This window comes from Marmota marmota, unplaced genomic scaffold (assembly GCF_001458135.2).
Source record: "Marmota marmota marmota unplaced genomic scaffold, marMar, whole genome shotgun sequence".
Lineage (NCBI taxonomy): Eukaryota > Metazoa > Chordata > Mammalia > Rodentia > Sciuridae > Marmota > Marmota marmota.
In genome coordinates this window covers 6,282,892-6,310,065 of record NW_026000185.1, presented here as the reverse complement: position 1 = coordinate 6,310,065, position 27,174 = coordinate 6,282,892, and the positions used below count along the sequence as shown (strand labels likewise).

The 27,174-nt window shown below is 44.2% G+C and overlaps 2 protein-coding genes, 1 non-coding gene and 1 pseudogene across 4 annotated transcripts; all 4 read left to right on the top strand.

The window, feature by feature from the left end:
- Positions 1 to 2,368: 2,368 nt before the first annotated feature.
- Positions 2,369 to 2,441, top strand: Trnar-ccu. Its single transcript has one exon. It is a non-coding gene; the product is annotated as a tRNA-Arg (tRNA).
- A 3,757-nt stretch (positions 2,442 to 6,198) lies between these two features.
- LOC107146680 (olfactory receptor 1F1-like) lies at positions 6,199 to 9,632 on the top strand. 2 transcript variants are annotated; one of them, XM_048789282.1, is made up of 2 exons: positions 6,199 to 6,225; positions 8,501 to 9,632. In XM_048789282.1, the coding sequence occupies exons 1-2, from the start codon at positions 6,199 to 6,201 to the stop codon at positions 9,416 to 9,418; spliced, it is 945 nt and encodes a 314-aa protein (XP_048645239.1). In that variant the 3' UTR covers positions 9,419 to 9,632. The 2 variants fall into 2 exon arrangements, with proteins under 2 accessions (XP_048645239.1, XP_015346315.1); XM_015490829.2 differs by lacking the exon at positions 6,199 to 6,225 and having other exon boundaries at positions 8,483 to 9,632.
- Positions 9,633 to 14,353: 4,721 nt separating this feature from the next.
- LOC107146493 (olfactory receptor 1F1-like) lies at positions 14,354 to 15,570 on the top strand. The gene has a single exon (XM_015490593.2). It carries the CDS (start codon positions 14,461 to 14,463, stop codon positions 15,394 to 15,396), a length of 936 nt encoding a protein of 311 aa, XP_015346079.1. The 5' UTR covers positions 14,354 to 14,460; the 3' UTR covers positions 15,397 to 15,570.
- A 4,025-nt stretch (positions 15,571 to 19,595) lies between these two features.
- On the top strand, positions 19,596 to 21,238 carry LOC107146492 (annotated as a pseudogene).
- The last annotated feature ends 5,936 nt before the right edge of the window (positions 21,239 to 27,174 follow it).

Below are 27,174 nucleotides of genomic sequence, written 5' to 3'. Positions count from 1 at the left end.
AAAAAAAAAAAAAAAAAAAAAAGAAAAAAGAAAAAAAAAAGAAAGAAAGAAAAGAAAAGAAAAGAAAGAAAAAGAAGAAAAGAAAAGAAAAAAACCACCTGGCTATATCTTTGAAAAAAAATTAAAATACAAAAAACAAAAACAACAACAACAACAAAAAAAAAAACCAAAGCCTTAACAGTGGTCCAGGACCTGCTCCAGGTGGCCGGGGTCACCTTGAAAAGATGAGTGTCCTGGAAAAGATGAGTGTCCACAGAAACACACTCCATTAGGATCTGGCCACCAGCTTTTTCTGGAAAGTGTCTGGCCTGGGGAAAGGGGTGTCCTAAAGCGTTGGGTCCCTCAAGTGTCTCTCTAGGACTTATGCAGAACATAATCACATCTCAGGCTCACCTCCACTGCACTGCCCCAATGGATTCCAGGGGAGAATTCCTTGCCCAGCATGTTTCTCTGGGGTTTGATCCTTAGCTAAACCACCACCCTCACCATACCCCATCCACCCCCACCCCAATCGGCCGCAGGCGGAGGGCTCCCCAGGNCTGGCTTCTTGTTGGAGCGCGCTTCCCTTTCCTATGGACGAGATCTAGGGAGCAGCAGCTCACCACTTAAAATCCTTTGCGTTTCAGCAGAAGGCGGGAGAAAAAAGAAGGAGAGAAAACAAACGTGTAAGAACTAACCTGGTAAAAATATTGTAAGGCACTTGAAAGTATACCTTAATATATAAGTATACCTTAAGATCCATAATATAAGACTGTCTGTCTTCAAGACAACTGGTACTGTTAAATAGAATGACGTTTGGGGAACCACATTCCCAAACCTTCTTTCTTTCTCCCCCTTTTTCCCTTGACACGATATACCTTTACCTCAATTATCCTTAACGTGGTGCTGAGGATTGAACCTAGCACCTTCCACGTGCTAGGCAAGTGCTCTGCCATTGAGCCACGGCCCCAGCTCCCAACTATTCCTGATTGTGACACAGTCTTGCTAAATCGCTGAGGCTGGCTTATGAACTGCGATCTTCTTGCCCTGGAATCCCTGATTCTGAGCCACCAAACTGGGACATTTTTTTTTTTTTCCAATAATCTGTAAAGACAGATGTGGCTCACCATCCCCAGCCTCTAGTTGTTTTGTCACCTGTTCTTTTGTCTCAGAGTGACCCGTAGAGCCGGTCAGCTCAGGGATCGCTCGTCGTTCTTCCATCTTCCAGGCCCGGACAGGAAAAAGAGGGCCCCAATGAACCAGCTAGTGCTCAGCTTTACCTTCAGCCACCCGAGCTTCTTTTTTCTCCCGCCTTCTGCTGAAACGCAAAGGATTTTAAGTGGTGAGCTGCTGCTCCCTAGATCTCGTCCATAGGAAAGGGAAGCGCGCTCCAACAAGAAGCCAGGGTCCTGGTCCACTTAAGGACGCTCCCCAGCCTCGCAGGCGCGTGGGTTCTAAATCGCCAAGGCTGACTCTTCCCCAGGGTCAGAAATGTTAATGATATTGGGGTGATGCGAGGAGTGGTCCCTCTGAGGTGCCCAAAAGTTCCTTGAGGCACGCGATCTCGAGCAGCTCCAGATTCTGCTCGGTTTTCACCGCTGGATAAATTACAAGCTACCGAGAGTAAGAAGGGCAGGTTTCCAGCAGATTTTCAGGAGCCGTGCCCACGATGTCGAGGAGATCGCTTTGGGCAACCGCAAGGGGAAGGGCTTTTGTCTGCAGCTCCGCAGCCCCTCGAGCGCGGGTGCCTCAACAGCAAGGTCCGAGGTGAACCTTCGGCACTCCCCCGCCCGGTGTCCCGGGTCAAGCTCTGGGTGTGGCGTCCAGCCTGGGGCTGCGCGCACCCCGCGGCTGAGAAGGCGCCGACATTGGCCTGTGCTGGAGGCTCAGGGGATCCGGTGGGGTCGCCTCCCTATTTCCGTTCCGCCCGTCCTTCCTAGCGGGGCGCGCTGCTGGGTCTAGGTCAAGCGCTGGACCTGGGGAGCACCGCCTGAGGGCAGCCTAAGGGCCAATGTCCACCGACCAAGCCGGCAGAGACTCTCATTGCTCGCCGGCTCGTCATCCGAAGGAAAATCCAATGGGCTCGGGAGCCTGGGAGGCCCTCGACAGCGAGTGTCCAGCGGGTGTCCGTAGAGCGGGTGTCCATCGGGTGTCCGTAGGGTGGAGGAGCGAAACGCACCCAGGGAGAGGAGAGCGCGGTCTGCAGCGGAGCTCAGCGGGCGCCCGGCTTCATGTCAAGTTCTCTACTGCATCCTTGGCGACTTGATTTGAGGCTAGAATGTTGTAGGGACTCAGCCAGGTGTTTTCCAATAAATATCCAATCCTGAGCCATTTTAACCACCGGTATGGGTTACTCCTTTCAATATACTCTGAAGATCCTTAACCAGCTGCCCCAGTGGCCTAATGGATAAGGCACTGGCCTCCTAAGCCAGGGATTGTGGGTTCGAGTCCCACCTGGGGTACAGTTCCTGGTTCCTTTAATGGACCGCTGAAGTTTTGACCTACAAAAACAGGTGAAGGATATTATGGAGTGAAAAAGCAGATAAACCTCCCTTTGAAAAGGACCATTAGAAAGGGAAATCTTTAATCTAAAAATAAACGCAAGGAAAGAATAAAAAGCGATGTTCCAATCACAACAATGGCAAGAAAGCAAGCTGGGGCAAAAGCATTCAGAAAATAATAAAAATTGCTGTCAGTTGTAGGTCTCACAGCTACTGTGCAGACTAAGGCAGGAAGGCCAACCTGGGGGCTTAGGGTTTAGTTTCCTGATTGGGATGTTTCACTGAAGGAGTGGGGTGAAGAGCTGGGTAACTTTTGTTTCATTAACATTGTTCAGCCTCAGAAAGGAGCGTCAGTGCATCTTGGTTGACTTGGGTGACCCAAGCAGTAACTCCAAAGTCCCAGCTCTTTGTAAATGTTTGCTGTGAAAGGTTCTCAAACCTCCCTGCCAGATGACTGGAGTGGAGATAAGACTCCAGCCCCTGGAAAAGGAGGCCAAAGGTGGTCAATATCTGTGGAAAGCAGGTGTTGTTCCTGGGACTTTATAGTTTCTGTGGGGTGGGAAGGAACTTCCCTGGGGGAGTCTTGGTGGCAGTCCAGGATTTGGGGCCTAGCAAATTCTGTCCTGATTGGCATGTGACTTAGTGAGCACTCTGGTGTGAGAAAGCCAGGAGTCCTCCCTGAAAGAGGCTCCTGAGGCTCTAGGAAGGGGGTTACAGAGTCTAGGACCAAATTTAGACCAGGTGCCTCTGGGCCACCCTCCCTTGCCCTAAACAGGGCAGGGTGGTTCTTGGAATAGGGGAAAGAATTACCAACCCTAAAAGGAGGGTTAGCGCAGCTTGTGGTTGGGTGAAGCCACCTGCTAGGTTCACCTGGAGGCCTGGAGCTCAAGGTGGGAAGGAATGGAAAGGACAAGCAGCGATGGCCGCTGACCTGGAACCTGCCCCTTTCTTTCTACACCCCTCATCAGGCAAGTGCTATACCACTGAGCCCCCTCCCCCTTTCTGCTTTCTTTTGGGGAGGTACCAGGGATTGAACTCAGGGGCACTAAACCCCTAAGCCATATTTTGTATTTTATTTAGAGACAGGGTCTCACTGAGTTGCTTAGCACCTTCCTGTTGCTGAGGCTGGCTTTGAATTCACAGTCCTCTTGCCTCAGCCTCCGAAGCTGCTGGGATTACAGGCATGTGCCACCATCCTTTGCCCCATAGCTACTTCTTTTGATATCATTTTCCTTTTCAGTTTGAAGATCTTCAGTTATTTCCTCTGGCCAATGACTTTCAGTCTTGCCATGATCATTTTGACATGTTTTTCCAGATTATAGTTAGGCAGACTATACATGTCAGGCTACAGTTTGGCTCAGTCAGTATTCAGTCTAGCCCTCCTTCCTTCTCTGCTTTTCCTGTGGAGCCTTACAAGCTAACTATGTGCTTTTCCAGGTTCCCTTGTAGCTAATGACACAACATGACATCCTTTTTCAAGGAATGACATTTAGAAACCAAGATCTGGGTGTTGAGGGTATTCATTGATGTTGAGTTGTCTTTCAGTATAGGTTTTTCCAAGTTCTCTGAACAACTTTCAAAACAGCTTACTAGTTTATCTCTCTGTGCTAAGTTCCTTCTCCAACCCCTTTGCTCAGCCTTGCTGATGAGCTAATGCTAGTGGATTGTGGTTCTGAATTTGGGTTCATGGAGCTTCCTTCCCATATCCATTCTTCAGACCTGATTGGGGAGGCCCTATCCTCACCCACTTAGTTCTGGTGATAATGGACTGTATTTTCGAATGGAATATGTATGTGTTGATCAGCTTTCCACCTCTAGAGTAAATACCTGAGATAGTCAACTTACAAGGAGAAAAGGCTCACAGCTTTGGAGTTGATGATGTATATTGGCTGTGATGAGGGAGCACATCATGGCAGCAGTGTGTGGACTGGATTTATGACCCAGGAGGACCAGAATATCCCACTCTCCCATTCAAAATGGTTGATTCAGGATTGGTCACATGACCCCAGAAGAGATGATTACAGCATTACCTGAGGTTAATAGGTCAACGTTGGTAGAGAGAAGTTCTACGTGCCCTGTGATTGTTAGTCTAGGAGGATGTAAATTTGGAACAGCTATCTTGCTGCCACGTGGAGAGAGTCTACAGAATGAAATAGAGCAGAAGAAAACAAAGTGGAGAGAGAGAGAAAAACGCAGGGTTTTGGTGTCATTATTCAGGTCCCTGAATTTAGCCCTTCCTGTAACACAAAGGCTTTCTAAGAAGACACTGTACTTTACAATTACGTTAACCAGTAGATTCCATTTCTCCTAAGGCTGATATGGGTTGGTTTTCTATCACTTGCAAATAATGCCTTTGCTATTCTCCCCACTTTATCTTTCATAATTAGTTTTATGGGTTTGTTTTGTGGCCAATTCTGGAGACAGGATAGACAGAACTTGATGTCTAACAGTTTGTGTCTGATGAAGATGTGAAAGCTCATTAAAACCCTGAGGTTTTAGTCTTGAGTTATTGGGAGCCACCACAGAAGATTAGTCAGAGGAACACATGGTTTTCAGAAGACATTACTTAAAGGATTTGACTGCTACTTCTGACTCAAGGTGTGTGTGTGTGTGTGTGTGTGTGTGTGTGTCTTGATACTGAGAATTGAACCCAAGAATGTTTAGCCATTAAGCCACATTTCCAGCCCTTTTTAGATTTTATTTTGAGACAACAACTTGCCGTTGCTTAGGTCCTCACTAAGTTGCTGAGGCTAGTCCTGAACTTGTGATCTTCCTGCCTCAGCCTCCTGCGTAGCTGGGATTACAGGAGTATGCCAATGCACCACAGCAGGTATATGGTTTTTATGACTGACTCTTTAGTGTGTCAATCCAGGAATTTATGACGTATAAGATCAAATGTCTTACGGACATCTTACAGTCAGATCTTGCCTTCAAAACAACTGTAGAGGAAAGTTTGTGAAGATTGATACCTATTGGAATCAAGAATTCTCATTTCTTCATTGGAGTCCATGTTCCACCAATTTATAAATAGACCCAACAGTGATTCCCATTTCTCATTTATCCCAATTTAAGATATAGAAGAAAAGACTTATCATATGACCCCTTATAAAAATGACTATTGACATATGAAGATAAGTATATGGCACTATTCCCAAATGGTACGTATTTAGTGGAGAGTAAAGGATGCATATATGATTTAATATCTGCAGTCTCTGCTTAGTGACTGGGTCCTAGCCCATCACATTGATGAGGTTAGGAGTTATGAGATGTTCAACAAAAATTATCTCATTGAGTCATCCCAACTCTATGAGGTGAATATTGTCTCTCCACTCTACAGGTGGTGAGATTTTTAAATACAGAATGAAATAGGTGAAGTCACATGTGGTGGTGCATACCTGTGATCCCAGAGACTCAGGCGCTGAAACAGGAGGATCACAAGTTTGAGGCCAGCTTCACCAACTTAGAGGGGCCCTGTCTCAAAAAATAAAAAAGGGCTGGGGATGTGGCTCAGTGGTTAATTGCCCCTAGGTTAAATACTCAGTACCCCTCCTTAAAAGAATGAGATAGGTGGGCTCTCAGGGAGAAAGGAAGAAACTTTTATCAGATGAAGATGGGATCTATGAGCATGACCAGCCATACTTGTGTCTTCAGTTAGCTGAACAAAACCTGAGCATGTGCTTTCACCAGATCAAGCAGGACAAAAACATAATCTGTTTAAATGTCACCAGATTCAAAGAGCTACACAGTGTTCCTGTGCTGACTTATAGCTGGACTGCTTAACCAGGGAGAAACCACCTGAACCCCCAATATGAAGTGGTCAACAGGGGATTGATCTTCAGGAACGCTTGCCTGGGAACCTGCACTTTGCATCCTGGGAAAGCCCCATGTGGAGTCAGGGAGCACAGTGCTGGGCTGGATGCTCATCTCCTCTAAGAGGCGAGGGGGCATCTGTTCCCTGTCTTTGGCATGTGTATAACTTTGCTTAGCTAAACTTGAATACATCTTTGCTTGCCTTGCTTTTGACACATCCTGAGATTCTTTTCTGTGGTATAAGTCAAGAATCTGTCTCGGCCAAGTTGAGGTCCCACTGCCTCCTGGAAGGGACCTCCTTGGACCCCTGTGAAAGTAGAGGCTGGTTGCCCAATGGCATGTAATAACTGGTAATGATGGATCTGGAAATTGCACACAGGTCTATGAAAATACAAAAGATATTCTTTTAATTTCACGGTACATTTCCCAATAAGGACACCATCCCAGCTTGAGTGGGAGATACAATACAGAACTGTGAGTTTTCTTTAGCATAAGGGTTTCCTCCAAGATTGCATCATTTTCAACGTTGCCAACTACAAGGCAGAAATTACACAATGCAGGTGACACGTCTTTATTGATGGTGTTGGGCCACCAAGAGCCCAAGAGGAGAAGGGACAATTACTCTCCACTTGTCTCTAACAAGGCTCTTAGGGAATATGGCCCTAGTGGCCATGGAAGTTCCTGTAAAGCACTTACCCTGTGACTCTCCTGCATGTCCTTCTTGCACTGGGGCTGAGTGCAGGCACTCCAGCAGCTTCTTCATGCAAACTTAGCCTGAAAACCCCAAGGACAAGTCCCCCTCCCTCAAACCAGTAACTTCTGTCCAGGTCTGAAAAAACAAAGCAAGACCAGGACATCTGGTGACCGTGAGGACAACCATTCTTTCTGGGTAAGAGTCAGATTAGTGGGCCTTCAACAATAATTGCTTGTCAGCAGTGAAGCCTCACAGGACACTCCTCAGTTTTCTTCTTTCCTTCCCCTCTGTCCCTCCCTCTTTAATCCTGTCTCCTTCCTTCCTTTTTCACTAGGGGGGATTGAACCCAGAGGTACTCTACCACTAAGCTAAACTCTCAGCCCTATTTATTTCTTGTTTTAAGACAGGGTTTTGCTAAGTTGTTGAGGTTGCCCTTGAACTTGTGATCCTCCTGACTCAGCCTCTGGACCGAGTCACTAGGATTCCAGGTGTGTGCCACTGTACTTGGCCACTTCTTTAAAAAAGTGGAGCCATAAAAATAGCCCTGAGATCATTGGCAGTACCTTATAATCACCCATCATGATCAATATCTGTCTGTTTTTTTTTTTTTCTGAGATCCTGACTGGGGAATAGAAATGGGCTATTTATGCCCATACCTCTGCGTCATTTCCACTTAAAATTTACAAGTCAGATTCAGGGACATCAGTGGAAATAGCCAAGAAAGCCTGATTCAGACCTCTTTAAAGTGCTCTGTAAATGTGAGTTCAGAAAGAAGCAGCAATATTATCATTATTACTCCGGCAGCACTTATCAACTGCTCCTGATCTAATCCTCAGAGCACATGTCAGGAATGTTCAAATATCAGAAGATAAAATGGAGTTCTTTTCTCTAAGGCAACAGCACTAATGATATTGATGACACTAATACTCAATGCTAAAAGCTTGGTACATGACATTCTCTAAGAAACCACTTTACATCTTCTCTAGAACTCATTATAAATACTAGAAATTCTATTAATATTCTTCTATCTGTAGTATTTTATCTCACTTCTTAGAAATAAAAGGTGTTGGTAGAAAGTTCAAACAGTACAAATGCTTCACAACAAATCTACGGTCACAACGCCCTGGTGTCCTTCCAGAGACGCTGTCCACTGATCCACAAGGAAATTATTTCATTATTCTAACAAAGGAATAGAGGCCCAAAGAGAGTGGTCACTGGAGAAAACCCAGGGAGCAAAACTCTAATGTCTTACTTAGGTTCCATACTCTCTTCCTGCAATCTTTCTGTTTTTTTTTTTTAAGTTGTGGATGGACCTTTATTTTATTTATTATGTGTGGTGCTGAGCATCGAATCCAGTGCCTTACATATGCCAGGCAAGTGCTGCACCACTGAGCCCCAGCCCCAGCCCTGCAATCTTCTTAATTGCCTCATCTTAACTACCACGTCCCAAGCTTTGGGATTTATCCATCTTTGTCTCCAGGTCAAGGTTTCCAGCCCCATGAGAGGCACAAACCAGAGCGTCTCCGAGTTCCTCCTCCTGGGACTCTCCAGGCAGCCCCAGCAGCAGCGGCTCCTCTTCCTGCTCTTCCTGATCATGTACCTGGCCACCGTCCTGGGAAACCTGCTCATCATCCTGGCCATCAGCACGGACTCCCGCCTGCACACCCCCATGTACTTCTTCCTCAGCAACCTGTCCCTTGTGGACATCTGCTTCTCCTCTACCACTGTCCCCAAGATGCTGGCCAATCACATCCTAGGGATGCAGACCATCTCCTTCTCTGGGTGTCTCTCACAGATGTATTTTGTTTTCATGTTTGTGGACATAGACAATTTCCTCCTGGCCGTGATGGCCTATGACCGCTTTGTTGCTGTATGCCACCCCTTACATTACACAACCAAGATGACCCATCGGCTCTGTGCTCTGCTGGTGGCTGGATCTTGGGTCATCGCCAACCTGAACGTCCTCTTGCATACTCTGCTGATGGCCCGGCTCTCGTTCTGTGCAGACAATGCCATCCCCCACTTCTTCTGTGATGTGACTCCCCTCCTGAGACTCTCCTGCTCAGACACACACCTCAATGAGCTGATGATTCTCACTGAGGGCGCCCTGATCATGATCATCCCGTTTGTGTGCATCCTGGCTTCCTACATCCACATCACCTGTGCTGTGCTGAGAGTCCCCTCCGCAAGGGGGAGGTGGAAAGCCTTCTCCACCTGCAGCTGCCACCTGGCTGTGGTCTCCCTCTTCTATGGCACCATCATCGCTGTGTATTTCAACCCCTCCTCCTCCCACTCAGCTGAGAAAGACACTGCAGCCACTGTGCTGTACACAGTGGTGACCCCCATGCTGAACCCTTTCATCTACAGCCTGAGGAACAGGGACTTGAAAGGGGCTCTAAGAAAAGCAGTGGGCGGTAGGACATTTTCTTTGTGACGAGAGAATCAAGAATGAATCTCATTCCAAGCAACTTTGCTCTTTACCACTTGAGTGTGATGCAGCGGTGGTTTGACGCCCAAGCCAAGCTTTTCCTTTTTCGATGGCTATTTGGAACGTCATGCTACATGTGCATTTGAAATCTGAAATCACTCAGGAAGCTTTTACAGTATCCCAAACCCAAAACTGTGCCAATCAACCAGAATCTCTGGGATGGGGCCCAACAGTGAGATTAAAAAAAAAAAATCTCTTGTGATTCTAGAATGCAGGCAGAGTGGAGGGTCTACCTCAGCGTCCTTGATTTGTCCTCTATAATAGTCAATCAGAAAGGTTGGTCACAGAAACGGTCACAGGATTAGTTCTGAGATATAGACCAAATACCGCGGAGTGAACTATTAGGACTAAAGGGGGTGACAGCGTTTTGGATGAGACTTAGAGGCCTGATTTGGGGCATGGCTTGAGCTTCAAGGGGTGCAGAAACATGCTAGGGAACCCCAGGCAGCGTCCTGATTGGCTGTCTGACCTTAGAGGCGGGTTTAGCTGTGTGTTCAGGAACCTGCTGAATGGCTGCCCGACCTTAGTTAGGGGTGCTGTGTTGTGTTTGATGTCGGGGAAATAAGCCGATGTTTATTGCTCCGTCTGCGCAGCCCTACAGCCCCGCTCTCCTAAGTAGCAACTGCAACCCGCGCCTTCAAGAACTAAGTCAAATGGCACCTGCTCCCCTGTGAAGCCCCCTGACTACCCTCTTTCGGTTCTCCCAGCTCAAGTATTCTTTGACTTATTCTGTCTCCTCCACAAGGGCTTTCTGTGGATTCCCATTCCCTCAGGCCCAAATGCATCTCCTGCGCCCGTGGTATCTCCAAGTGTTGGCGCAGCTCCTAGACCAAGGACAATGATCATCTTCAGTTGTTGTGGTGGAACCTAGCGTCTAGCATGTGCTAGGCAGGTGCTCCACCACTGAGCTACACCGCCAGCCCTTTTTATTTTTAGACAGGGGTTGGTGAGTTGGCCAGGCTAGCCTCAAGCTTGCAATCCTCCACCCTTAACCTGAGCAGTTGGGCTACAGGCACGAGGCACTGTGCTTAGCCTGCCTTAACTTTTTATTTATTTATTTATTTTTAATATTTATTTTTCAGTTTTCGGTAGACACAACATCCTTATTTTATTTTTACGTGGTGCTGAGGATCGAACCCAGCGCCCCGTGCATGCCAGGCGAGCGCGTTACCGCTTGAGCCACATCCCCAGCCCCCTGCCTTAACTTTTAAAATGGACATTCTTTAAAAGTTTTTAAACTCTCCTCATTGAAAATAGAATTTTTGATATTTGAAAGGTAATATTCACTGGCAGTGGCTGGACTCCCAGTACTTGGGAGGCTAGAGGCAGTAGAATCATTTGAGCCCAGGAGCATTTTAGGCTAGCATGGGAATACTAGCAAGACCCCTTGTGAAAAATGGAAAGAGTAGAGACGAGAGGAAAAGAAAAAGGAGAAGAGAGAGTGAAAGGAGAGGGATGGGGAGGGAGGGAGGGAGGAGGGAACAGAGGAAAGGAGGAAGCAAACACACACTGAAACAACAAAGTCATAACATGAATTTAAATTAAACTGGCTCCTATTGCTCAAAGAATACTGAAGTTCTATACTGGGAATATAGTTGAAGGAAGCCGAATGCAATTTATCCACATAATTTTGGGCTTTTATTCTCCACTTCCTTCTTCCTTCCTCAGTAAAGCTTTAGGAATGTGATTTTGGTGGACATGGTATTCCCTCGCTTGGACACATTGTAACCTCTCCATTCCCAAGGGAACAATTTCATCTGTTTCTGGAATATCATGATGCTGCTGCATGCTTCCTTGTGTGAGATCTCTGTGTTCCTATTTGCCACAGGAAGCCTGAGTGACCTATTTCTTCAGCTTGGAGCAAAAATAAACATCACCATCCTTTCTTGCTTGTTCTTTATTTCTGCCCAACCTCACTTGCCATTACTGGCAGGGAACCAGTGCCTCCCTCTTGGAATTAAAGCACCCAGAACTCAGCCAAGGGAGTCAAGAGCACTGCTTTATCCCACCAGGGGGAGAGAGAAAGTCCGGTAGGAAAGGGGGAGGGAGGGGGAGAGAAAGGAACACACTATGAATGAGAGAACACTGGAAATTGAGTGCACCTACTGGTTTGGTCTGATGAGCTGGTAGCACATAAGGCAGCTCCTGAAGCTAGATCTTGTTGGGTCTGCTGTGTCCTGTACACTGCAGTGTTGATGTCCATGACCTACATTCCTAGGAGCCCACACAAGACCCACTTAAGGTTCAGGTTACTGCTGTCTGCATTCAAATTCCCTTTATCCTCTATTAATAACTGAGTAGGGGCCATGGTGGATACACCCACCCATGGTGGATAACCCCACTGGGTCTCGGCAGCTTTCCCCATGAGTGCTAACTTCAGGGTTGCCTTTCTTCCTTTGCAACCTCCTCTGTGTTTTTGGGGTCTCTTTATGTGGAACAGACATCTATCAAACTTCTTCCCCTGCAATAAATCTATATCTATAAAATAGAATTCAAATAGGTATCTATGAAGATTGGAAGATTCAGAGACCTTGTTTTCCTCTTGATTCATTCATTTATTTGTAAACTCTAATAACTAACATTCAGTTATGTGTTCATAGCTTTTACCTTTTGAGTTACTGTTGGTTTTGGACTGCATAGGAATTCATGAATGTTATACACTCACTCTGGGTTTGATCTTCTCGTGGTGGAAGATCTTTGTCCTCTGTCATCTTTTTTTTCCCTCTGAAAGCACGCTTTGTTTAGTGACAGTATTCCTAGCTCTACCTCATTTTGGCTTGTGTTGCTTCTTAGACTTTCTGAAAGAGATTACTTGGATGAAAGGTTCTTTCCTGCTGAATCAGGATCTTCTTTTCAAAAAAGCTTTCAGGGGCTGGGGTTGTAGCTCAGTGGTAGAGTGCTTGCCTTGCATGCGTGAGGCCCTGGGTTCAATCCTCAGTACCACATAAAAATTTTTAAAAAAAGAATAAAAATAAAGATTAAAAATAAAAAAGCTTTCAGTGCATGAGAATACACCATACTCCTAGAAAGAGCAGTCTGTAATGGACGCCTCTGTTCCCTACTACAAACAAAAAAAACCCCATAACACTTTGTGAGTGTAAATTGCTACATGTTTGGTGGGAGACAGTTCTCCAGGTTCTCTGGCTGTTCTGTATGTTTTGTGAACAGAGGCAACAGTTGCTTTTAGATGTTCTCTTTAAGGATGTTTGTGCAGTGAGTAGAGTGTGGCGGAGCCTCTAAGCTGCTCGATCTTTTCCACTCTCATTCCAGATATATTACTTGCTTTTCCCCAAAGAGGCAAGGCTATTTTGTGGGCTCATCTATTTCCCTTTGCCTAGAACACCCTCCCCCATTTTTCTCCCTTCCTCATCTCCCCTGTATGGAAATCTCCCTTTCAAGTTTAAGACTCCACTCAAGTCCTTTCTTAACCTTCTGCACTTACCCCCAGTGGGGACAGTTACCCTTTGCTTTTTGCTAATGAGGAGCCCTGAAAAATGCTGCTGGGCGGATGCCTTGGGCAACGCTACTATGTGTGTTGGATCTTAAACATCCACAAAGGCTCATGTGGGGAAGGCATGATTCAGCAGATGGCGCTGTGGGACAGTGGTAAAATCTTTAGGGGAGGGCCTCATAGAAGGAAGTTTGGTCACCAGGGGCATGTCCTTGAAGAAAATATTGGGATCCTGGCCTCTTCTTCTCTATTTCTCTTCCCAGATACCACAGAGTGACAGGCTTTGCTCTGCCACATGCTCCCTGTCCTATAGGCTGAAAGCAGCAAGACAAAAAGACCATGGACAGACCTTTCTGAATCCATGAGCCAACATAAATATTTTCTCCTTTTAGTTGATTTTATCAGGTATTTTGTTACAGTGCCAGAAAGCTGACTAGTATAGCAAAAAAAAAAAAAAAAAAAAAAAAAAAANGACCTCTGAGCCACATCCCCAGCCCTATTTTGTATTTTCTTTAGGGACAGGGTCTCACTGCGTTGCTTAGTGCCTTGCTTTTGCTGAGGCTGTCTCAGCTTCCTGAGCCACTGGGATTACAGGCGTGTGCCACCACTACCGTGCCCGGCTACCTCTAAACTTTGATGATAATCTTTGTCATCATTGTTGGGTCCAAAGGGGCTGAGAAAGTAGGTGGCACAATTATTCTCTGCTTGTCTCTAACAAGACTCTTTGGGAATCTGGTCCCAGTGGCCAAGAGGCTCCTGTAAATGCTTGCCCTGAGATTGCCCCACACAGCATTCCTGCAGGAAAGACTAAGTCCACGAATATCTGCTCCTCACTCATTCAGGACCTGCTGACATTTCCAAGACCCCAGTCTCTACAAAACAGAGCAGCACTAGCCAGTCATGTCAAGGTAAAGAGAAACAGGTAGCCATAGTTCCAAGCTCCCTGGTAAGGTTGCAGTAGTGGAGACATAAATATTTGTTTAAAGACATGGACTTCTTTCAGGAACCTCATTTGTCACATCTGACAGAAAAAGGAAGTAGTAGAGTCGTCCTGACTTCATTGGCTGTCACTTGAGAGAAACTCATTAATAACAAGCCATTTCATTTGCTTCTTTATGAGCTACGAAGGGTGGTGGACAGAGAATGAGAAATGTAAGCAAAGACACACGGTCTGAGATTCTGTGCTTTTTTGGCGTTAAATATACAAAACAAGGGGATGGGGCTGTAGCTCAGTGGTAAAGTGCTTGCCTAGAACCTGTGATGCACTGGTTTCGATCCTCAGCATTGCATAAAAATAAAGAAAGAAAGGTATTGTGAAAAAAATTCTTTAAAAACTATTCAAAACAAGAATCAGCAAGTCAAATAGGAAGAGCATTGGAGTGGAGTGTTGGAAACTGTACATGCTGCGTGGGGTTCACCCTATTTTAGCAACTCTGAACAGATTTGCAAATGTGGGCCTGCCTGGAAACTGATCACATCCTAAACATCCTTATGTAGGTTTTGAATTTGCTGTTGTCTCTTTATCTGGGTTCAGACCATGAGAGGCACAAACCAGAGCGTCTCCGAGTTCCTCCTCCTGGGACTCTCCAGGCAGCCCCAGCAGCAGCGGCTCCTCTTCCTGCTCTTCCTGATCATGTACCTGGCCACCGTCCTGGGAAACCTGCTCATCATCCTGGCCATCAGCACGGACTCCCGCCTGCACACCCCCATGTACTTCTTCCTCAGCAACCTGTCCCTTGTGGACATCTGCTTCTCCTCCACCACTGTCCCCAAGATGCTGGCCAATCACATCCTAGGGACGCAGACCATCTCCTTCTCTGGGTGCCTCACACAGATGTATTTTCTCTTTGGACTTACTGACATGGACAATTTCCTCCTGGCCATGATGGCCTATGACCGCTTTGTTGCTGTATGCCACCCCTTACATTACACAACCAAGATGACCCATCGGCTCTGTGTCCTGCTGGTGGCAGGATCTTGGGTCATCGCCAACCTGAATGCTCTGCTGCACACTCTGCTGATGGCCCGGCTCTCGTTCTGTGCAGACAATGCCATCCCCCACTTCTTCTGTGATGTGACTCCCCTCCTGAGACTCTCCTGCTCAGACCCACACCTCAATGAGCTGATGATTCTCACTGAGGGCGCCCTGATCATGATCACCCCGTTTGTGTGCATCCTGGCTTCCTACATCCACATCACCTGTGCTGTGCTGAGAGTCCCCTCCGCAAGGGGGAGGTGGAAAGCCTTCTCCACCTGCAGCTGCCACCTGGCTGTGGTCTCCCTCTTCTATGGCACCATCATCGCTGTGTATTTCAACCCCTCCTCCTCCCACTCAGCTGAGAAAGACACTGCAGCCACCGTGCTGTACACAGTGGTGACCCCCATGCTGAACCCTTTCATCTACAGCCTGAGGAACAGGGACTTGAAGGGGGCTCTAAGAAAAGCAGTGGGCGGGAGGATAGGGTCTTACTGATGAAAGCACCATGGAGCTATCTACCATTCCCCGGCCCAAAGATCTTTGTCAACTCATCAAAATGTAGTGATCTATTTCTCAAAGTTTTTTCAAAGAAGTTGGTATAATACACTCAGTGAGTTCTGATTTAACTTCAACACTGCTATCCTACATAGGTAAAGATATTTGTTTCTAATTCCTGTGCTTTAAATGCTTTTACAGAAAAGTCAAGCATTTCCTTGCTAAATGCTGTCCCTCTGACAATCTACACAGTACACACATATTTTTTTTTACTCCCTTTTGAAAATGCTCTCAGAATTGACAACACTGGTTTTCAGTCCTGGCTGCATGTTAGTAACATCTGAGGAGCTTTGAAAATATCTATTTGATGCTTAGCCAAACTTCAGCCAGTTAAATTAGAATCTCTGGGTGAGTCCTGGTGATAGTGTTTTCCTTCCAGTTCCCCAGAGATTCTAACATGGTTTTTGAGTTGATCATCATGCTGCTGTGGATGTCTCTTAGGATTGCTTGCGAGAAAGAGTGAGTCCGGAAACCCTCAAGGTGAGGTCTGATGCGTGTGAACCCAACAGAGGTAAAAAATAGAGCCCCTAGAAGTTCTCTGTGGGGCAAAACACTGTGTTGAAAGGCTGGTAGTTTGGCCATAGTCACAATCGTGGTTCTCACTTAGAATCTGAAGCCACCTCACAATAGTGTCTCATCCTCCAATTTGACCATCTTACTCAGTGGGGGCATATTTAGCAAAATATACACCTTTGATTCAAGGGGAAAAGCATCATTTGCTGTTTTGCCCATCCAGGATGTCTTCCTTTCCATGGAGCAAACCCTCCCTGGACCTCCAAGACCCAAGCCACTGTCTCCTGTTCTTTGAAGCCTTTGCCAGTTCTCCTGGGCTGAGACTTTCATTCCCTTTTCCAACTCCCCAAGAAAACTACTCTTTGAGTTACTGTACATGTGAGGCCATCTAGTCTGCTATGGCTCCTTCCTCTTCCCTTTCCTGCTTCATCTTCAAGGTCCTCTCAAAGATGTAATCTTAGGACTCAGACACATTGTGCACCATGGGTGCCCCATGCAACGCGTGGCTCCAACACAAATCACACATGTGACCTATTTTTAGTGAATAGATGAATGAACAAACACCGTCTTTCAATTTGACATACTTAAGTGAGCAAGAGGCTTTAAAATTATATGTGGCAATTGAAATATGATATTTGCACATTGTAAAATATTTCAGAAAGCTTAAGGAAGAAAATTAAAGTAACTTGTAAAATACCGTTAAAAGCACATGAAAATAATTTTCACTTAAGTTGACTTCAAGTTGGCTACAAATTGTCTACTGTCTTGCATTCTGATTTTTTACCACTGATCACTTCCCAAGTCATCTAACACCTTAATAATGTGATGTGTATGGTTGTCTGGTATTTCATAAGGTGGATTGTATTATAACTTGTTTGGCTAATTCCCAACTTTGAGCAGATTCAATTCCCCACAAGTGTAAATTACACTGCAGCAAACATCAGGCTTACAGAACTCTGCATCTATTAACATTTCCTTCCTTCCGAATACTGGGAATTGAACCCAGGAGTACTTTATTGCTGAATACAACCCCAATCCTTTTTATTTTTTACCTTGAGACAAGATCTCTCCATATGTTGCCCCGGCTGACCTTGAACTTGCAATCCCCCTGCCTCAGGCTTCTGAGTAGTTGGGATTACAGGAATCTGGTTCCTTTACTATTTCTATAGATAACTGGTGTGATCCACTTCAACAGCAGGGGAGGAAATTGGGTCACATTCCTGTTATTTCCATGAAATCACACTGGCCTTTATTATCACAGAGTCCTGTTTCTTCCTCTTGTTGACAGAGGATCTCAGTTACCCAATGGTGTCAGCCATGTCCAAAGTTCACAAATGTCATATATTCATTCTCTTGTGCATATTCTGCCTTTGTCTTTTTAGTCCATTCTCTGCTGGAATTCTAATATTTCATAATAAAGTCTCTACCTGAGCTGTCGTGGTTTGGGTTTGCCCGGCATTCTCCTACATCTTCCATCTAATGTTGCTAGATTGTGTGAATTGAGAAATTGGTCTTTTCCCAGGGTGTGGGGGTTAATGTATCTACTTCTATTAGAGGGGTAAAATTGGAGTCCAGACCCTTTTCTGAAAATAAGATTCCTCTACCTTGGGAAACAAAGCACATCCAAACCACACATAACACCATCTTTCCCAGTACTGCTGGCTGGGAATCCCGACATGGAGCAGGGCCTCTGCTCTACAGCTGGTGGCTCTGGTTCTTTTACCCTGAAGAGGCATGAAAAGGCACCATGGGGCTGGTGCCCACCAAACCCAGGCACCTGGAAGGTCCCAGGAGTCCTCCCCACTCCACTGCTCTGGGTCCTTTAGGTATCTGCCCTTTCTAGTTAGGACAGGTCATGGAGGTATTCTGGACTCCTATTTTCTGTTTTTCCAGAATAGTTCTGAAGGAACTGAAGGCCCAATGTCCAATCTGGATATCCTTAAAAGGGTGAAATTGGCCAGGAGCTGGCAGTGCATGAACCCAGGTTGTTGGGCTCTTCTTGGAGTAAGGGCTCCTCTTGTTCTCTTGCTTCCTCTCTTACCACATTGAGCTCTTCTTTGTGTGCTGTGCCTCACTCTTCCACATTCTCATCTCTTATTCTGATGTGTGTGTGTGTGTGTGCATGTATATTATGCATGTGTGTGTATGTGCATGCGTATTATGTGTGTGTGTGCGCGCGCGTGCATGCATGTATTTTGCTCTTATCTATGGGTTTTGCTCCTTCAGCTGTGAGTCAGCCTGGAGAAAGTTGCAAGCCTCTGGATTTACATGTACAGCCCAAACTCCACTGATCATGACTTGGCAGCCCTCAGTCCAAGTCCAAGTTTCCCCAGTCCAATCATCAATCCCCACTGGGGAGGGTGTGAGGGAGTATAAATCAGGCTTCTGGAGTCCATGCCTCTGAAGACCTGTAGATTAGGCTGGGAAGTCATCTCAAGAGAAGTTTACTCCAGGAGCATTGTTATGGTGTGGATATGAAATGAACCCCAAAGACTCATATGCTGAAGGTTTGGTTCCCAGTGCAGCAATGAACAGAGGTGGGACTTTTGGGAAGTGGTTGGATCATGAGGGCTCTAGCTTCATCAGTGGATTAATCCATTAGGGGATTAAATCTGAATGGATTATTAGGAGGCAATGGACACTTTAGAAGGTTGGGCCATGCGTTGGAAGAAGTAGGTCATTGGTGGCATGCCCTGGAAGTGTATTTCATATCTTTAGCCCCTTCTTCTCTTTCCCTCTCTGCTTCCTGGTGCCATGAGCGGAACAGCTTTCTTCTGCCCCATGCCCTTCCACCACCATGTTCTGCCTCATCTCAGGCTCAAAGCATTGAAGTCAACCAACCATGGACTGAAACCTCTGAAACCAAGAGATAAAACAAACCTTTCCTTCTTTTAGCTGTTTATGTCAGGTATTTTGGTCAGTGAGGAAAAGCTGATTAACACAAGCCTGGGGTTCCTCAATTATAGCATGCTATGCTCTCCTGATAATCTCCCCCAAATACAAAAAGGTTACCCTTTATCCCAAATGCTTTGAAGAACCAAGCCCAATTCTGTAATGCTACCCCTCCCACTCCTTCAAGTCGCTTATCTGCAAATGTGTCACCAACTTTACATAGTAAAGAACCAGATATGAAAAAAATTTAAAAGGGCATTTAATTCAGACAACATTGCAAAATCTTATTCAAGATAAGAAAATAAGTAGAAAAATCTATTAATTATGGACTCTTCAGCAAGAAGATGAAATTTGAGGTCCCAGGGAATTTTTTCCACCCAGATTGCTTTATCAAGTTTCAGGAGTTAGATGGTACATTTGTCACTGTTTCTGGTCCACAGACGCCAGGAAGTAGATGGGCAATTACTTTCTGTTTGTCTCTAATGAGACTCTCAGGGAGTCTAATCCCAGTGGCCATGGATGCTACTGTAAATACCTGTCTGGTTTCCCCAGATAGACTCCCTGCATGGAGGGATAAGCCTATGAATATTTGCTCCTCATTCACCCAGAACCTGCCTGTATTTCTCAGTCTTTCTAATTCTTAGAATAAAGAGAAACATTGACCAGCAACTCCAAGGTGACTTATGGGATAGCAATCGCTTTGACCCCTCTAGGTACTAGCCTAACAGGGAAGATGTTAATATTTCTTTACTAATGAGTGATGTTCTCTGAGGCCTCCCTTGCTAAATGTTCCATTTAGGAAGAAATAGCAAGGACCTCGTGTCCATTGGCTGGAACTTGAGGTAAACACAGTAACAATCAGCTGTTTTTCTTGTCCCTGTGAGCTACCAACCTGTGGGGGAAAGCCTGGGAACATTAACAGAGACCAACCTAAAAGCAGAGAAGGGCTGTGAATGTTGTTTTTGTTATATTTTGTAAAACAAAAGGAAGAGTCCAGTGGGAGCAGCACCATGTAGGACTGAGAGTTGGAAGCTCAAGGTGTAGAAACAAGATCTGGAATCAGCAATTCTAATACAGGTTTCCTTAACATGACCAAGGCTGGAGCATGACTTGTTATATCTAACCCTCAGCTTCTGTTTCTGACCTGTTTCTCTTCTCTGCAGCTGGGCTCAGACCATGAGAGACTCAAACCAGTCGAGCGTCTCTGAGTTCCTCCTCCTAGGACTCTCCAGGCAGCCCCAGCAGCAGCGGCTCCTCTTCCTGCTCTTCCTGATCATGTACCTGGCCACCGTCCTGGGAAACCTGCTCATCATCCTGGCCATCAGCACGGACTCCCGCCTGCACACCCCCATGTACTTCTTCCTCAGCAACCTGTCCCTTGTGGACATCTGCTTCTCCTCCACCACTGTCCCCAAGATGCTGGCCAATCACATCCTAGGGACGCAGACCATCTCCTTCTCTGGGTGCCTCACACAGATATATTTTCTTTGTGTGTTTGCTGACATGGACAATTTCCTCCTGGCCGTGATGGCCTATGACCGCTTTGTTGCTGTATGCCACCCCTTACATTACACAACCAAGATGACCCATCGGCTCTGTGTCCTGCTGGTGGTCGGATCTTGGGTCATCGCCAATCTGAATGCTCTGCTGCACACTCTGCTGATGGCCAGGCTCTCGTTCTGTGCAGACAATGCCATGTGATGTGACTCCCCTCCTGAGACTCTCCTGCTCAGACACACACCTCAATGAACTGACAATTCTTTTTGAAGCAGGGCTATTAATGATAGCTCCATTTATTTGCATCCTGGTGTCATATATTCTTATTGTTTATGCTGTGCTGAGAGTCCCCTCCACAAGGGGCATGTGGAAAGCCTTCTCAACCTGCAGCTCCCACTTGGCTGTAGTTTTTCTCTTCTATGGCACCATCATATCTTTGTATTTCATCCCTTCCTCCTCCCACTCAGCTGAGAAAGACCCTGCAGCTGCTGTGATGTACACAGTGGTGACCCCCATGTTGAACCCTTTCATCTACAGCCTGAGGAACAGAGACTTGAAAGGGGCCCTTAAAAAAGTGGTTACCATGAAACTTTTATCTACTCGAAAATAAGAACTTCAGGCTGCTCTCTTCCTCTCCTTTTCTTCCCCTTTGGGCACCCCCCCCCAATAAATCTCTTCGTTGAAAAAAAAATAAGAGCTTCAAAAATCATGGAGGGAACAAACTTGTTAAGAAAATCCTTTCCATTTTTTTCTACTGTGGGAAACTTAGTGTTTGTCTTTTGTAAGTGAAACATTAACTGTCTTGGAAGAATAAAAGCCTTGATTTAGACTTTTTTCTTTTTTTTTCAATACTGGATAAAATCCAGGGCCTCATGAGTGCTCAGCAAGTGCTCTACCATGGAACTAGAGCCCCAGCCCTTCTTATTTTTTGAGACAGGGTTTTTCTAAGTTTCTGAGGCTGGATTTGAACTCTTCATCTTCCTGCCTCAGCCTCCCAAGCTGTTGGGATTAGGCGTGCACCATCATGCCCAGCTTCAGTAGTTATTTCTTTAAATATTTTCCCCCTCCTTCTAGTACTCCTATGCGTATTTGGTGCATTTAATGTTGTCTTCATTTCTTTGAGGTTCTGTTCATTTTTCTCTGTTCTTCATCTTGCATAATCTTTAATTACTTCACCTTCAAGTTTGCTAATTCTTCCTTCCATCAGTTTATTATGGTTTGGATGTGGAATGTCCCCCAAAGGCTCATATGTTGAGGGTTTGGTCCCCAGCTCATGACACTATTAGGAGGTGGTAGAAACTGTAGGTGGGCCTAGCTAGAGAAAGCAGGTAACTGGGAACACACCTGGGAAGAGTTTATTTTGTCCTAGGCCCCTTTCTTTTCTCTCCCTCTGCTGGCTGCCATGAGGTGAGCAACTCTGCGCCACCATGTGCTCCCTACCACGATGTTCTGTCTTACCACAAGCCCACAGCAATGGGACCAGACAACTATGAACTGAAGCCAATGAAAATGAGCCAAAATAAATCTTTCCTCCTTTAAGGTGATTTTTTTCAGGTATTTTGTCACAGTGATGGAAAACCATCCAATACATAGTCCAAATCTGTCGAGCCCTGTATTGAATTTTTAATTTATTATACTTTCCACCTCCAGAATTTCCATTTGGCTCTTTTTTTCACCTTTTCTATTTCCTTATCCCCTATTTCATGTGGTATTGTCATTGTACTTTTATTTACTTATTTAATCACACTACCCTTTAGTTTTGTGAACATTTTAATAATTATCACTTTGAAATATTTTTGGTAAATCTGATACCAGGTCACTCTCACAGGCAATTTCTGGTCCTGCTCTTTTGGTGTGTGGGTCATAATCTTCTGGGGTGTTTGTTTGTTGGCATATTTTCTACTTTTTTTTTGTTGTTGTTGTTGGAACTAGACATTTAAAAAGATATGTTGTAGCATCTCTGGGTACTTCTCCCTTCTCCTCAGGGATTTGTCCTTGTTATTTGCTTGTTTATTTATTTAGCAACAGCTAGGTTATTTTATGAAATCTAATCCTCCAACCTCTAAATTGACAGCACTGAGCCTCTGATGTTACTCCTCATGGAAGTGCAAGTTTGGGCATGCCAATCACCCTGGGATGACCTAGAGTTGGGTGGGGCTCTCTTACATTCTTGATGACCACACTAGTTGTTAAATGCAGTAATTTACAGATAATTGCACTACTATTTTAATAGAGCATAAATTCCTCTACAAAAGAGTTTAACCAAATTAGACTCCTTTAAAGGAATAGTTTCTGTGGTCTTTTTTGATATTTGTTCTAACCCTGGGGAAGGCTCCTCCCAGCTATCTTATTCTCTAGCTTTCCCTGGCAAACTAGCTAGCCTATACAGTCTGGGCTGTACCATTAGATCCAAGAATGTCCTCCCAATTCTTTCAACAAAACCTCCACTGCTCTTGAGAGTGCCCTTAGGTTTAAACTTCATGCACTATTGTAAATTAAGATAGTTTCTTTGGAAAGAGATTAGGAGCTGTTTATGACCTGTTTTTCCTTCCAGTCAAAAATCTCCAAGTCAGAACTCTGGAGCTGGAGGTGGGAACAATGACAAGATGCTTTCTGAGTGACACTCCCTCTGGGCACTGAGAATTTGGTGGGTAGAGAGAGATGCAGCAGCCTGGGGTCTTCTTAGTTTGCCTCTCATTGCTTGAAACCCAGTCCCTTGATCCAAAGGAAGGGCCTTTGGGGCTACAGTATTCTCAGCATGCCATGTGCCTGTGGGAGTTGAGTGGAAGGAGGGAACTGTTTACTGTGCTCCCCAGGGACTTAGCAGCAGGCAGCTGGGGGCAGGAGGAGGAATGCTATAGTGCAGAGCTCATTCTGAGAATGAAACCCTGTAGCTTGGAGATGGCAGGAGAGATTGTCCTGCTTTGTTAGATGCTGCGGCTCAAGATGGAGTTTCTGACTCCCGGAGCTGTTAATGTAGACGGCTGGAATGGTCTTGGTTCAATACCAGTCTCACCTTTCTCATTGAATTTTCATAGTTTTTTTTTTTTTTTGGATAGATGTTTTCTTTTGCTGCTGTTTGCCACTAGGACCATTTTCAGAGGCTATGGCTGCTTTTTAAGCTAATTTGCACCAATTTCACTGGGTAGTGGGCCAGCAGAGCTCCTCACACGTCAGGCTGTCAACCTCCCATTCATTCTCAACATTTATAAATAATATGTCCTTAGTCCAGTCTTCAAAATATATTCCTGCAGGTGTCCTTGATTATTTCTTGGAGATAAATTCTTAGACTGGATGATAGTTGACACTAATACATATTTACAATGCCTTCCAAAAAGTTTTGATCAATTGTTTTCTATCAGGGAGTGAGGTTGCTTTCTTAACTCCTGGGCATTTTAAGTTTTTTGAAACTTTGTCAACTAATAAAACAGTACTGATTATTTTTGCAGTGCTGGAGACAGGACCCAGAGCCCTATTTATGCTAGGCAAGCCACTAACACTGAGCTACATTCCTAGCTAAGTACTGAATTTTCAACAAAAATACTTCATTGTGGAAAATTTAAAATATACACAAGACAGCATAGATAAGTTGATCTACACACATACACATTACTTAAGTGCAGTAATTATCCACTCACAGAAATACTGTTTACTTTCTACCTCTATGTTTAATTTGCTAATATTTCCCCCCATTTTTTAAATCTCAGGCATCATTTCATTTATAATTATTTATCTGTGTATCTTTAATAATTATAATTATTTCTCTGTGTATCTCTCTCCCTTCCAGTCTTCTTGCAGGGCTGATGTTTAAACCCAGGGTCATGCACAGAGTGGGCAAGTCCTCTACTACTACATCCGTAACTACAGGACTCTCTTTAAAAAAACAACCAGGGGCTGGGATTGTGGCTCAGTGGTAGAGCGCTCCCCTGGCATGGGCGGGACCCAGGTTTGATCCTCAGCACCATATAAAAATAAAGGCATTGTGTTGTGTCCATCTACACCAAAAAAAAAAAAAAAAAGATATCCTTATCAAGCCTTAGAAAATAATAGCAACTATTTAACCTTATCAAAAACTTCCAATTTTTCTCACGAAAGTCTTCTTCCAGATTTTTGAATCCAGATTTTGAGCCTGCACAATACAATCAGTTGTTATGTCCCTTAACTATTATTTAGATTCTCATTTAAACTATAAGTTACCCTTCTACATCTTTTATCCTTGCAATACATTCATTGAAGAAACTGATCTATTTGTTCTGTAGAATCTCCCACAGTCTGGATTTTAATAAATGCATCTTCATCATAAATCCTTCCTCTCTGTCCACTCTATTTCCTTTAAATGGGATTTGGATCTAGAGGCTTGATCAGATTCAACTGTAATTTTTTGACAAGACCACATCACAGAGGCTGGTGTGTTCTTCAACTAGAAGGCATATAATGTCTGGTGGTCCTGTCTTTTCCAATGTTAGCAAGCACTGATGCTTAAGGCTAAGTCTCCTGAATTCACTAAGGGTTCACTGTCCTTGCATGTCTATAGGTCTTCCTATATTCAGTTGAATAGGGGTGGTGAGAGGCATATCCTCATTCCCGATCTTTGCACAATATCATGTCAGAATTAAGTTCTTGTGCATGTTATTTATCCATTTAAGTTTCCCTCTGTGTCTGGATTGCATTTTTTAAAATTGCAAATGAATGTTGAGTTTTATTAAATGTTTTTCTACATCTATTAATATTATCATGTGATTTTTCTTCATTAGCCTGGATAACTACAGGACTCTCTTTAAAACTCTTTTTGAAACTTTGTCAACTAATAAAAATATTTTTCTTCATTAGCCTGTTCAGGGGATGGATAACATTCTGTTATGATGGTTTTTTTGTGTGTGTGTGGTGCTAGGGATTGAATCCAGGGCTTTGTGCATGCAAGGCAAGCACTCTACCAACTGAGCTATATCCCCAGCCCGATAAAATTGATTCTGAATATTGAATAAATCTTGCAAACATGGACTAAATCCTTTGTCTTGGTATGCAATTATTTTTAAACATTGTTAGGTTTAATTTGCTAATATTTTGTTGAGAATTTTTTTTGCACGTTTGTGGAAGACATTGGTCTGCATCTGTTTTTGGTATTTGGTAATACTAGCCTCATAGAATGAGACAGGAAGCATTCCTTCTGCTTCTACTTTCTAGAAGAGATTGTAAAGAATTGGCATGATTTTTTTCCTTAAATGTTTTGTAAAGTTCATCAGTAAAACCATCTGGGCCTTGTGCTTTGTTTTGTAAGGCTATTAGTTATTAAATTTATTTTATAGATATAAGCCTATTAAGATTATCTATTTCTCCTTTTGAGTTTTGGTAGGTTGTGTTCCAAGGAATTACTCCATTTCATTTAGGTTATCAAGTTTATAGCCATCAAGTTTTTGATAATATTCTCTTTTCATCCTTTCCAAAGGATCAGTAGTTGTCTCTAGTTCATTTCTGATAGTTGTGATTTGAATCTTCCCTCTTTTCTTTTTCTATACCATCTGATTTTATTATGAAAGAACAAGCTTTCATTTTTATTTACTTTCTTCTTTTTTTATTAAAATTTTTTTTGTAGTTGTAGATGGACACAATGCCCTTATTTTATTTTTTAATGTGGTACTGAGGATCGAACCCCAGTGCCTCATGCATACTAGGCAAGTGCTCTACCACTGAGCTACAGTCCCAGATCCTCCTCTATTGTTTTTAATTCATTTATTTCTGCCCTTTTACTAGTTATTTTTTCTACTTATTTTGGTTTTAATTTGCCATTCTTTATCTAGTTTCCTAAGGTGGACGCTTTCTGCTATAGTTTGGATCTGGAGTGTACCCCAAAGACTTGGCCACTAGCCTGTGGTGCTATTGGGAGACGGCAGAACCTTTAGGAGGTGGGGCCTGGCAGAAGAAAGTTAAAGTATTGGGATCTCAGTCCCTTCCTCTTTGCCTCCTGGCTGTCATGACACGAACAGGTCTCCTCCAGCACATGATATACACGATATACTCCTCCCACCATGATATACTGTGCAGCCACAAGCCCAAAGAAACAGGGCCAAATGACCATGGAATAAAGTGAGCCAAAATAAACCTTTCTCACTTTTAAGTTGATTTTCTTGGTCTTTTGTCACAGACAAAAGCTTTAATGTAAAACCATACAAACAAAATTTAGAACTTTGAATTTCTAATATGTACATTCTTTGTTATAAATTTCCCTATTACCACTGCTTTTGCTGTATCTCACAACTTTCATTTGGACTTTGTTCAAAATATCTTTAAATTTTCTTGACACTTTGTCTTTGACCCATTTGTTATTTGGAAGAATGCTGTTTAATCTTTAGACATTTTGGGATTTTCAGTTATCTTTCCCTTATTGATTTTTTAGTTTGACTGCATTGTGACCTGAATGTATGCTTTGGATGACCTCTATTCTTTTAGATTAGCTAAGGTGTGTTTTACAGCCTATAATGTGGTCTGTCCTGGTGAATGTTCCACGTAAGCCTGAGAAGACTGTGTGTTCTGCTGTTCTTAGATGAAGTATTCTGAACGTTAATTATATGTACAGTCCTTGGCACCATGAAATTGGGTGAGATAACTGACAGCAATTCTCCATCTGGTTCCAGACAAATGGAATAATATCCTCTGGGCTTTGACCCAGACATTGGTAATTTTGGAAACTATCTTGATAATTCTATTGTGCTCTTAGTGTTGAAAACCTCACAGAAAAGACACTAAGTGGGCTAAGGACTGAGCCCTGGGGCCCTTCAAAATTTAGAATTGTGTCTCCTGGTTGACCACTGGTATCAC